This window comes from Gavialis gangeticus, unplaced genomic scaffold (genome assembly GCF_001723915.1).
Source record: "Gavialis gangeticus isolate Ggan-Ray unplaced genomic scaffold, GavGan_comp1, whole genome shotgun sequence".
In the NCBI taxonomy this organism is placed as follows: Eukaryota; Metazoa; Chordata; order Crocodylia; family Gavialidae; genus Gavialis; species Gavialis gangeticus.
Genome location: NW_017729032.1, coordinates 45,519,204 through 45,532,875, shown reverse-complemented (window position 1 = coordinate 45,532,875; position 13,672 = coordinate 45,519,204). Strand labels below are relative to the sequence as shown.

General features: G+C 40.4%; 1 protein-coding gene across 1 annotated transcript in view; it reads left to right on the top strand.

Moving 5' to 3' along the window:
• Window positions 1–7,593, top strand: part of USP12 (ubiquitin specific peptidase 12) — a 38,330-nt gene extending 30,737 nt beyond the window's left edge. Inside the window, exons 5-6 of the mRNA XM_019525227.1 lie at window positions 4,937–5,134; window positions 7,500–7,593. Coding sequence (XP_019380772.1) covers window positions 4,937–5,134; window positions 7,500–7,593 — 292 coding nt within the window. The remainder of the gene's footprint in view (window positions 1–4,936; window positions 5,135–7,499) is intronic.
• Window positions 7,594–13,672: the final 6,079 nt, after the last annotated feature.

Genomic DNA, 13,672 nt, shown 5'->3' with positions numbered 1-13,672 from the left:
TCTGGGGGGCTGTGGGATGTGTGGAGGGGGAGGGTGCCTGGGTGTGTGTGCATGCAGCAGTGAGAGGGGTTCCCCCCAAAGGCATACGGGGGTTTCTTTGTGTGTGTGAGGGGTGTCAGGGAGGGTGTGGGTGGGTGTGGTGTTTGTGGATTGTGTGATTATGTGTGGGGAAAGGTGTGATTGTGGGGTTTTGGGATATGGTGGGCTGTGCATGGGAGCTCCCCCTCCCCATGGACCCCCCCAGTGCATCCCCCTGAGCTGGTCAGTACCCATCCCTATCCCACAACAGCCCAAAGCAAGCATTGGGGCCCAGGCTCTGCATCGGTGGTGTGGATGAGAAACTGCTGTTCAGCGTGGGGTAAAAGTGGCCGCTCCTCCCTCCCACTCACTGTGCTTCCTGGTGTAGGAGCCTATGCAGGGCTGCCCTGTGTCTGCTCTGCACTGCTGCTACTGCCCCACCGGGCAGTCCAGAGGCAGCGTTGACATGGCATAGATGCAGGGCAGCCCTGCACAGGCTCTGGGCAGCTGTACCAAGAAGTGACTGGAGGAGGAGAGGCTGCTTTTACCCCACATTGAGTAACAGTTTCTCTTCCACACTGTTGCTGCTGAGCCTGGGTGGGCAAGCCCAGAGCAGGCGCAGGTTGCGTGGGGTCGGGGCTGCACGCATGCTGGTCCCTGCTGCTACTGAGGGGCTAGGGCCAGCCCAGGCTGTCTAGAAAGGCAGTCCAGCCACAGAGCCACCCCAGCCCCACTGCATGCCCAGGGGGTGGCAGGATGCGCCGGGACTGGGCAGCACCTCAGCCAGGTGGGACCTAGGGACCCACTGTGGGCTGGAGAAAGCCCTTCTGCAGGCTGGATCTGGCTCATGGTCTATATTTTGCCCACCCCTGCTTTAACCTCTTGCTTTCAGTTCTGGCTACAGCCCCAACCCACCCAGGACCAGAACTGCTGCCATTGCTTCTGGCTAGCCACAGGCATGGGGGGGCAGGCAGGCAGGGAGGGCAAGAGGTGAAGGGGTAGTGGGCTGGCCACAGCAAAGGCAGGGAAGTATTTAAGACAACCCTCTAATAATTGGATTATATATGTGGAAAATAATAAAATTACAATAAATTGATAATTTTCCACATATAGTATCTATTATTGTGGGGGAGGGTTCTTGAATTTGAGTAAGTGCAGTGTTACTCTCTATCAAAAAAAGTATTTTCATTCTCATACTTCTACTTGTTAAGAACAGGTTTTGGATTAATTTCTTATCTGCTCATCTTTCTCATCAGAAGTATTGTCTGGGGCTTAGAGCATAGTTGTGGAGATGATTCTTGTTGATGTTTATGGCTTTATCATAGTTCCTACATGTAGCTGTCATATGGCCTCATAGCTGAAGTTTGCTAATAGTTATTGATGAGTGTGACTCCTGCTAGTATACATGTATTGATCAGGAATTATACCTCTATGCCCCTGACCATCAGGAGCAGCACCAGCTGTTGTAGATGCAGTTGTACTAGCCAGATTATGCTTTTAGGTGTTATATTTTAATTTTCTGGAGAGGAAGGGAGGGTTAGTAGAAATATATAAGCACTGCCTTGCTGGAATTTTTATGTCCACAGAGCAAGAAATACTTTGTTGGTAGAACATAATGAGGTTGTGTTAACAAAGAGCTCCTAGTATCAGGCATATCCTTTGAGACTTTTGAGGTGACTATCTTAAAAAAAAAAAAAAAAAAAAAAAAAAAAAGGTATTTAGTCTCATCTAATGATATTGTACTCGTCACAGAAGCTAAATGTTTGTAATTAACTTAAATGAAGAACAAAAAGGAAAAGAATGTCATTTTAATGACAGGCATTTTTGAAGTAGCTTCTTTTGGGATTGGGAGCATAAAGATGAAGCCACTGATACATAATAAATAAAATTATGGCATGAATTTGCTTTTCCAAACCTTCCATACATTTTTAGTTATCCTAGAAGCAATACATTTGTGAGACTGGGTTCAGCCATAATGTTTAGGCTAGTTGCATTTGATAAGAGTACATATTCTGAGCCCCAGAGTACCTTTTTATAGTCTCTTATTATGCAGTTTTAAAATAGACTCCAGCAATTATGCCCAAATCTGAACAGCAATATAACAAAAATGCAGCAAGTCCCTTTCAGGAAAATCATAACCTGAGTCATCTTTCTGTGTTTCCCTAGTTCAGCCCATTACCTAATCCTGTACAAGCTGGGAGAAAGTAAGTTTTGCAGCATGCCCTAAAGGTCTGTGACAGCCTGAGTTTATTAACAACTCATCTCCCCCTGCAACTTTTCTCTATGACAAATATGTCCTCAGGCGTATAGCTCAGGTTCATCTACTGACTACAAATATGGTAGGATCTCACATGAAAGTCCCGATAATAAAGCACTGTTTTAATGTTCTTTCAAGCTGAAATATATTTAAACTGAGAGATTACCAAATTCCACATGTGTTAGACATGAATGACTGTTGAACAACCCGCATCTTAAAGAAAACTGTAATCCCCTTTGTTCTTAATGGAACTGACCTGCTCTGATGTTTCTGATAGCAGCTGGATACCCAACTACATTTGCAACCCTAGCTTAAATAGGAGGTACAAGTATTCATTTAAGTGGATCAGTAAGAACCTTGCCTTATCTTCCAGTTGTTCCTCATGACCAATTGGTGTCATCCCCTTTTATCTGGGTTCAGTTATACAGCTACCTATTATAAATGAGAAACTCTGCTAAAAAGGCAGGTGTCAAGAAAAGCGGGCATATCAGATGGTCAACACTGTTATGTTTCAAAAGATGTATTTTGAGTTAAATCTCTGTGTGAAGAGATTATTATAATAAGAAAAAGCTATGATAAATCAGGTAGATTTGTAGATATCTTGTCTGTCTGTTTGTGTAAGTCCTCTGACCAATTCACTAGCCGGAAGATTGCTAATGAGGATAATTTATTTGGCCTTCATTCCACAGAACTATTCTAATTTCTTATGAAAGTATAGGAATAGAATGCTTAGGACAACAATGTCTTTGAAAAAAACTTTAGTCAAGATCTTGTGTAGCGATCTGTATGTGCTACCCTGTATTTATGCCTGTGTAGAATAATATTACGGAGAACAAAGCATCTTTCTTCCAAAGATGTAGTGCAGGGTATGTTTTGTCCATCCAATTTGTAGTTACAGTGACATTTAGGGCTAAGTACAGACTGTCAAAAGCCTGAGGCTGAATCGATTCAATCTTTGCAGGTTAGTCTAAGCTTCAAAAATTAAACTGAGGAACAACTGCACAGACATTTACATTTTGATTCAGGAAATGCAGCCACATGCCTGCAGTAGGTCAGTTCAGAAGTCAGGTTGCTAGAGCATAGCTCTCTGGCATTTCCTCTTTCTGCTGCCCCTAAGGTCTCTGGGATTAGCAGTCCAGAATCACAGCAGCCGGTCTCTGCGGGGTTGTTCATCACTTCCTCTTCCTGCTTCCAGGTGCCTCTGGGATTCGTAGTCCACAGTCGCAACCAGCAGTCACTTTCCATAAGTTTAGCAGCAGGGCAGCTCTGTACTTGTAGAAGGTGGGGCTTAACCAGGGGGTGGAGGATTTAACCCTCTTCCCTGGCCCCAGACCCCAGCCAGGGTTTGTGTGGGGGGTGGGCAGTTCCTGCCCCCTTCTCCACAACCCTTCTCTGTTGGAGCAGGCAGCATAGCCCAGCCAAGGGCTGGAAAGCATGCTGGGATGCTGGGGGACTGTGATTTAACTTGAACAAGGAAGGGGCCTGGGACAGAAGTTTCATAAACTGGTTTGACCCAAATCAGTTAAGTCTGATACTACATTCAACCAGGTTTATTGTAAACCAGCTTTTAGTCATTTTGAAACTGGTTTATGTGCACTGAACTTCAGTACTGTCACAGGTTTAAACCAGTTTGTGTTACTTCTGTCCCTAGCCTAGGAGCTCCATTATGTTAGGCACTTTACCAACAAGTAGTAAAAAGATGATTGCTGAACCAACTTTACAACCAAGGTTATGGCAAGGTGTAACAAATGGATGTTTGGATGAAGGGAAAGGATAATTTGCCCACTTAATTTTTTGCGTCATATAGTAAACAGAAGTCTCTGTTCACCAAGAGAGTAATTGTAGATAGCTGATGGAGTTTTGTAGTCACTTTAGATTGTAGAAGACAGGATTGACAGGAACTTTAGATTGTGTATGTTCATGTTCTGAATGTCTCAAACAAGGTAAAGGAGCACTGTGCACTTAATGAATCTAGATTCACATTTTCTATTTATGGCTTTTGTAACTCCCTCCTGATTAACTCTGCCAGAGCATAGTGTTAACCTGTTTGGAAGGGGTGAGGTCAGATAAACACAGATATGTTGACATTTTTGTCCCTAGGAAGTATAAAATTAGATTACTATAGCTTGTAAAACAATGCCATTTACTTGAAAATTGGCATGTTGACTCCATCTATCTGGAGGACAAGTCACTGTTCCAGTTGGATTCCTTGTTAGCTCTAAAACAACTTGGTGTGTTTAGAGGTATCACTAAAGAGCGAGAGTTGAATATTGCATTTAGGATCCCAACTAGGAAAAATATGGGGAGATACGTTTTAAGATTGACTTCTCTGCTGCACATCTCTTGCAGCATATGTAACTGAAGGCATTGATTCCACAACCTTTCATCTAGCTTACTTTCAAACCCACATTTGCAGTTCTTACTTTAAGAGTTAAATTCTACTAAAACTAATTTACAGTAGTTTGTTTTATTGCTTAAGCATTGCAGCATTTATCAGACATGATAAATATCAAGCTACCTGTCATGTAAACATTTGGGAAGCTGACTTTAATGCTTGAACATATGTTAACAATTTTCAGAAGTCTGGCTTTCCATGTCAGCATTAATTTAAAAGTTTGACAGGTTGGAAATCTTAAGTTAATGTGTTTTGTTTTGTTTCAGGATGAAAGTAAAAAAACTGCCTATGATTCTAGCTCTCCATCTGAAAAGATTTAAATATATGGATCAACTACATCGATATACAAAACTCTCTTATAGGGTAGTGTTTCCATTAGAGCTTCGACTATTTAACACCTCAGGAGATGCCACCAATCCTGATAGAATGTATGACCTGGTTGCTGTGGTTGTTCACTGTGGAAGGTAACAGTCATGTTTGTGACACCAGTATTCTTGCATGAAACTTTCAACCTTGTTAACAAATCTAGTATCACTAAATGTTAATGGTCTGTGAAATTTCTAAAAGTATGTGGGTGAGTATGAGGGTGGCCAAGCATTGGAACAGGCTACCTAGAGAAGTTTTGGAATTTCCATCCCTGGAAATTGTCAAGAGCAGATTTGGACACACACTTGGCTGGGATGATCTGGTCTTGAGTAGAGGGCCGAATTAGATGACTTTATGAGGTCCTTTCTAAACCTGCTTCCATACGATTGTATGTGGCACAAAAAAGAGTGGCAGAACGTAAACAGTTCCTTAGTATCTCTTTTTGACTCTGAGAGTAACCACATTTCCCTTGAAATGTTTTACTAAGTTGTTTCTAAATAGACTGGTTTGTCACCCCCCACTTTGTGTCTGACCTAGGAGTGTCATTTTTAATGTGAATTGATGAATATTTATTAAGTTTATTCAATCCTTAAAATAAAGAGAGAGGTATTTGTTTTATTTTTCAAGCAGAGAGGCCCCAAGAAAAACACAATGATTTTATGAACCTGACATAGTAAGACCTTGTGGTTGCAGGCTGGGATGCCATTATTCAGCCAAGGCAATACTAGACCCATTTTAATAGTCAACTCAAGCACTTAATGGCACCTGCTAGGTTCCATCTGGTTCTTAGGTTGTGCTGTTTTGCTGATAGAAAAAAAATACTATTGTCCTGGTTGGACAATCAGCAGAGTCCTCTAAATGTCCTCTGCCCCAGAGCTTTCCTGTCATGGGTTACTGTGATTTACAGATGACTTCTAGAAGACAAATGGGAGAGCACTGTGAACTATTTTAGGTGGCTTCTCTTTTTTGCATAGGCAACTTGTTGCTATGAAAAGTTCTCATATTTTTTGTGTGGAAAAATAATCAAATTGAATTCAGGTGTTTTCAGAGCAGTACATTTTCTTGAGAACACATACACAAACTTTTATGCTTAAGGTTGTGTCTCATTATGAGTCTGACTGTGGTGGGGCTTTTCAGGTTATGGATTCTGAAGTGAGACCTCACTCATCTGGGATGGTCCAAAGCCACTGCTAATGTAGATAATGTTTTGGAGAGCATTCTCTTTAGACAGATCAGCAAATCACTGGTGGAACTTCTGTTCTAAATCTCACCATCTTTATGTATTTAGAAAAAATATTCACAATTATATTCTCGAGGATTAATTTTTGTGGGTGGGTGATAGTTGAGAGGGATATAAACCAGCTTTCAGTTATGAAGTATCCTTTTTCAGGTCTCTGAGAAAAAGCAGACACAGCATGAGCTATATAACAGATAGAACAAAGGTCTGTACACAACACAATGTAAATAAAAACAGGATATAAGAAATAGTAGCAGATAGTTAACAGACAGAAGAAATGCAGTAGAAAGGATAACATGATAACCAGAAGAGCAAAACCATTCAAGAAGGTCATTATCACCTTTGAAATGCAAACAGATTAGTGGGGATCTGGTAGATTATAATGTAGTCAATATGGCTGCTTGCAGATGTTAATAAAATACAATAAAATGGTGCTTTAAACTCAGCATGCTTCCTTACCCAGCCCAGCACATGCCCAAAACAGGCAGTGCATTAGTTAAACCCAGCTCCACGCTATAGTATAAATTGGGTGCTTTAGTGGGCCTTTTTTGGTGTTTTTATCTAATAGCTGATTCAATCAGCTATTAGATAAAAACACCAAAAAGCCCAAATGAAGTGCCTGATCTATACAGACTCTGCGGAGCCAGGTCAAACTAATGTGCTGCTGCTTCCAACGAAGTGAGGGTTTTTTGTGTGTTTAATGTCTGTAAGTAGCCTTTCTGTGGTAAATCCCAGCTTTTTAGTGTCCAGTGAACTAGTGTCCTTTTGTTCCCAGATGTAAATTGCCTTGAACATAAAGGCAGTGACTACCATATTGCTGGAAATTAAATTTCTAAGTACCAGCCTCAGACTAGAATCAGATTTGTTTTTGGAGAGTTGGTTTTGAAAGAAAATTATTCTGCCACTTTCAAAATAAAAAGTATTTTCTTTATTTCTTGTCCCTAGTTATATTTCTGATGATGTTAACCTGGAAACAGACTCACATTTATATTTCTATGTGTACCATTCATTTCTCACTTGAAGTCATAATCCTTTGTTTAGTACAATATTTGGTGTAGTGATGTCCAAGATCTTGTTTCCATGTAAATGATCTTAGTAACAACAAAGAGGGGGGCAGGAATAAGTAAATAGAATTGAGGAATATAATTGCTACATTTTTTTTGTGAAAAAGCAGAAATTTAATGAAGGAACTATTAATATTATGCATACATTTTTTCCCTTCACAGTGGTCCTAACAGGGGACATTATATTGCAATAGTGAAGAGTCATGATTTTTGGCTTCTCTTTGATGATGACATTGTAGAGGTAAGTATTGAGTAATTCTTGTGTCTCTCTCTTTCTGTGTGTGTGATTGCTTAAGAATTAAAAATAATAGTGAATTGGTAATGCAAATACAATTCTAAATGCTACCACATTCAGGGAATTGAACTTTAGATCAAGAAGAGAAGGGAAATGTGGCAGTAGATAAAATATTTTGTATCACAGAGGAGGTAATGCTGTTTCTTCATGATGCATATATTTCTGGATTACCTTCCATAAGAATCATGATTTTCTTGGTAAAAAGAAAGCAAAAAACTCAGAAAGTTACAGGCAGTCGTAGACTAGATACAGGTAAGTGTGATCCAAAGACTCATAAACATGGATTACTGTACCTATCTCTGTGGCAAACTGCCTTCTCCCCAGCATTTCTCAATCTCTAAGGTAGATGAGATGTATGCAAAAAAGAACCTGAGTTTTTTTTTAATCTGAATTGAACATGATGCCTTTTTGTGCTCCTGTCACCTGTAAACTTTAGTTTTTCTAGAGAGTGGGAGAGAAGACCCGCCAAAACTAAATCACCTCTCTGAGGTTGTGGCTACTCCACATGCAAAGTGAATGCATCTGCAGTGTCTGTTTAATTCAACTTTTAAAGAGGGGAAAATAGGATAGCTAATCCTTCTATCATTTCTTTTTCTTCCAACACCATCAATACCAGGTCAAGGAGTAATATGACCTTACTTGTCCAAGGCTTTTTCTAAGGAGGAATTCACTTTGTCTTCCCTAATTCTAATCTTGAGTTACCAAGGGTTCTTTAAAGGATTCAGACTTCTCCTTTCCCAAGCCCATGTGAAAACAGCTTGTGAAACCTTTGGGCCTGTGCTTACTGTCGCATTACTCAAGGCCTTGCAAATAAGCTACGGAAAAAGCTAAACTCAGCTTGTGTTCTCCAAAGTGATGCACTGACAAGCTGCCTATCTTAGAAAGACATTTAAACAGCAGGTTATGAAAAGGCAAGTCCTTCCAGTGGTGAGCAAAAAGAAAACTGGAGCAAACTTCAGATGCATCCAGGACTTGGAAAGCAGGAGTATGTCATCAGCAGAGTCTACCATTCTCTTCTGATCTAAATACTGAACACTTGTTATCAAGCTCTTTCTTCTACAGTATCAGGATGTTCCAGGCAGATAAAATGTTACATTTTCATTTGTTTTTATGTCTCTTGTTTAATGTCTCTTTGGGATATGGTTGTCTTAGCTTTGCCTTCTGTTTACTAACAATCTCAAAGGAGGCTCCTGTGGCCATAGGACATGAAAGACTGAAGTGTATATAAAAAGGTTTATTGTCACTCATGTTTAGCATTATCTTAAGCGGGTGCAACTATAGGCAAAGCTGACACACTGTGGATTCCTATCTAATCAAATATCTTGTCACTGACAGTTGCCAAGACCAGTAGCTTCAGCGAAAGGGATGGGGAATGCCACAGTAGGCAAATGTGTTATAATCTGCCCCTCAAGAAGGTTATATCCTAAACTGTAGTCGTTGAAGGTTGGTTTAATTCCTCAAAGGTGGGATTTTTTTCCCCTTTCTAATAATCTTGTTAAGATTTAACTAACATTCCAGATACTGTTCACACAAGCACTTTGAATCCTGCTAAGTTCTTGACCTCGAGGACATCTGGCCTCATATGCTTCAGTCTAATTAGATGTTGTACAGAAAACGTATTTCCTTTTGTTGTTGTTTATTTTCCTACTTTTCAGTTTTATATTGGATATCTCTTTATTCTTGTGTTATGAGACATAGCCAATAGAAGTTCTTGATCCAGCTTCAACATACTGTTCTTTGTCCCATCTTACTTGTCTGCTTCTATAGTAAACAAGTCCAGTCTTTTCAGTCTTTCTCCTTTATGGCAGGTTTCCTATGTTCCTAATCATTCTCATCTCATTTCCAAAACTCTTCCTGATTATACAATATTCTTGTTAAGATTGAGTAAACTAGTACTACGTATAGTATTCAGATGATAGGTAAACAAGATTATATAATACCATGTAATAACTTCCAGTGTTTTATATTCTTGTCATCTTGCTTCATCATTTTCATTTCACCGCAATTGCATATTGAACAGAGAGAGAGGTAGCTAGCGGTGTTAATCTGAAATGGGGCAGAAGGAAGGATAGATTTGAACCTTACAGTCTTAAGTAAATCAGAGATGCATGACCTTTCTTAAGCAACAGTTTACTTCATCAGATAAAGGGACTTCAGGATGCAGAGTTTCTAAAACAGAAATTAGTGATTAGATTACAAAGGGTAATTACAAAGGAAGAGGAAGAAAAAAGGAGGGGACATTGCTGGGACAGGCAAGATGGGTAGGAGAGAGAAAAACAAGCAGTTAACCCATTAAGAGACATAGGGGTTATACAAAATAATCCAGAATAAAAATCCAGTCTTGGTTTAGACCATAGTTAACACAATAAAAGAAGTGGATTATTTCTTGTTCCATAATTTCCTGTTGAAGTTGGTTTTTAAATTTTTACTAAGAGCAACTACTTTGAGATCAGTGATGGAAAGTCCAGGGTGGTTAAAGTGTTCTGCCACAGGCTTGCATGTCTTTCTGGAGTCAATGTCAAATTGGTATTCATGCTGAACAGAAGTCTTTCTTGAGCTCAGTCCACAGTTATGCCTAAATCCTTTTTCTGAGTTCATATAGTTCACAGAGCACTTATAAGGCCTGTGAGAAGTACACTTTCTCGCTTAAAAGCACTGTACAGGGGTTGGTCTTCCCCTTCAGTTTCTACGACCAGTCAGGATACTGATGTCTTCCTCAGGATGTTCAAATCACTTCAGGGAATTTGGATGCACAAGATGATTCCCAATTATGTAGGAGGTCAGGAATGTAGATGAGTGGTCTCTGTACCATCTCAAAATACTCAGTGAATTTTGAGACACCACCATATAGTTTGTTGTTCGCTTTGCCCCTGAAAAAGGGTGATGATGTGGACTTGTTTTGTGGCCTTTCTTAAACATCGGGGGTCTTCTCACTAGTGCCAGAACAAAAGTGTTTTTAGGAGTTTCTTCTGCAGTTTACAGTGCCAAACCAGTAGCAAGGAGTTTGATATTAGACCTGAAGTAGCATAACGCTTTTGAAGCCTATGGATGTGTCAAAATGGAAATAGTCCAGTTAGTCATTATTGCATCAGAGACCAAGAGTAGATTTTAAACTACCTATCTGTGGGAAAGGATATTTATTTTCACATTTCTGTTCTATAAAATGTATCTGTAACTTGTTCTAAATTCAGAGCACTCTTGCCCTGTTGCTTTTACTTTGCTTATGTTTTATCCTATGTTTGCAAAGAATCATAAAGACAGTAATACCTGGCAGTTGTTTACCAATAAAAGCTGTTTCACATCCTGCCCTGTATCACCAGGAGGCTCTTCCAAGACTCTCTGTAATCTTCAGGCTCTTCATACAATACTTAGGAGTCTGATCCTGTTAACTAATGAACAGGTCATGTTCAACTTTGTCCTCATTCCTTGTTCTGCTGGGAACGTGGTTCACTTCCATGCACTCTGGTTATTGCTGATAAAATTCACATGCTAAATTCATGTTCTGTTTGAGGTATCTAAAGAAAAGAAAATCTTGGGCTAAGTGCAGCCATTCACCAGGGCTTAAGAGGAGGTTAGATTGCATTAAAAATAGCCACCCAGTCTTAGTTCACCCAGACTGAGACCTTAGACATAGACCCAGTCTCAGTGATCAGAAGTCAATCTAAACCCACAACTGTACAGAAGCTCTGCACACATAGACCAGTCTAAAAATGGCAGAACCCAGTCTAGGCTAGATCTGGATTGATATATACACAGACTTAATCTATGTAGGTTACTGGTGCATTGAACTTCAGTACAGTTGTATGCGCACCCCAGGGACTAGGAAAGCCCAGCCGTTCGCCCCAGTCTCAAGGTTGCATGTTTCTTACCTGCCTCCCAATGGCACTGGGCTATTTTTAGAGCCCCCCTTAAACTCTCACCACTTTCCCCTCACAGACCAGCTAGCTCCCCCCACATCCCCTGCATATTGCACCTCCCTCCCTGGTCATCCTGGCAGATCTCACCTGTCCCCCAGCTCCTCCAGACTCTGCCTGCACCGCCCCCACCCTCCTGTGGATCATGCCCACCCTGATGATCGCTCCCATGGATTACACCTGCCCCCCCAACCCTCCACAGATGTTGCCTGCCCCCCCACCCCTTATCACTCCCGCAAATAATGCCTGCCGGTCACATCTTCCAACGGATTGTGCTGCTCCCACTGCTGATCACTCTTACCCCTCTAATCACTCCTGCAGATTGTGCCTGCCCCCCCAGTCTCCCCACAGACACTGCCTGCCCCCAATCACTCCTGTGGATCCCACCTGTGCCTTCAGTCCCCCTACAGATCCCTCTTGCTCCCCTTTCAATCTCTCATGGATCCCTGATTCCCCCCACCGAGGCTGTTTCCCTTCCCATCCTCCCAACTACCCCTAGCCCTGCCCCCATGCTGACTGACCTGAGATCGGGCGGCAGTTTTTAAAGTAATCTAACTTCTCCCTAGCCTCCCTGGATGCCTGCACTTAGCCTTGGTGTTACATTTTAAAGATTGGCTTTCTGCATGAGTCACCTGCCAGGCAGTGTTCAGAAAGACTTTACATTCACATTCCATTTCTTACTATTAAACAAATAGAAGCCTAAACTGGACAGGAAGGAGGTTGCTGTGGAGGAAAGATCTGGGAATAGAGAAACCTCACAAACTTTTGGATGTTATTGCTTGTATCTAAGTAACATACAGAAAGAGTTTAGCAGATAAAACCAAATAGTCAGTTTTTTTCCCACTGCTTTCCCAAATGTGCCTTAATAGAATATAAAGAGTTTGTTGTAGCTTTTCTTCCTTTTAAAAAAATTACGGTATCTGTGTTTTGTTTATATATAGAAAATTGATGCACAAGCTATTGAAGAATTCTATGGGTTGACATCAGACATCTCAAAGAACTCTGAATCTGGTTATATCCTCTTCTATCAATCTCGAGATTGAATGGAACCTGTGGTGGAGAGAAAGGTGTTATGCCTCATTTCTTTGGCTATCATGGAATGGAGCAAGCACTGATTTTTAAAAATGGAATGCAGGGAGCTCCAGGGGCAGTAGCGCAGTTTGCACACAACGAAGCAAAGAATTTGGATTTCTTTTTAAACCCTCCATATCACATTAATTTTATTTGCTCAGGTATCATGCTGACTACACAAATCTACCACACCTATTAGATGAAAAGAGAGATACCAGCCATTCTTGCAGGAGCAGCCTTCGGATAGATCACAACAGAATTTCTCTCTTAAGGTCATACTTCAAGGCCTGTTACAGTCACTGGAAAGACTTCCCTGGAATTTGGATCAGGCTCTGGCAATGCAATAAGAGCAATACAAGTATAATATTTTATACTGACTTACAGTGAAAGGGAGAGGAATCTTTGTGCATTAATTTGCTTGTGTTCAATTTTAAAAGAATGCATGTCTGGTACCCCCCTTCCCTTTCTCACCTACCCTCCCACTGGGTTTTCTTATGAAAACAAGAGAGATATTTGGGCCTAACACAATTGCCTTCTTGAACGTAATCAGTATGCTGAAAACATAAACTAGTGTCAAGGAGGCAAGAATGTTTTGCTTCTCCGGAGAAGCTTCTATATAGTAATATATACATATAAAGGCGGGAACAATCAATCAAAATTTATGGTTCTGAATCTCCCTATGGGGAAAGATTAGTTTTATAATAATAGTTTATTTTTATTTATGAATTACTGTTACTTCTAGGTTCTCGTGTATTGTCCTTGGTTCTAACAAGTCTTGAAATAATTTTATATATTAATTTGAATTAGATTGATTTTTTTTTTTAAGTGTTTGTTTATTTGAGAGAGAGGATTTTAAATTCTAAAAACAATGCCTAAAATGTCTTCAAAATTTGAATAAAGACAAGAGGAGAACCTTTCAGGAGGACCTAGTATCTAAGTATTTAATATTATTTGCTTAAATTAAAGTTCTTTATTTTCATTCTTAAAAAGTCAAGTGATAAAACAAACTTTTGTGTAGTTGTTTGAATGAATGCTGATTACAGGGCTGCTTATCA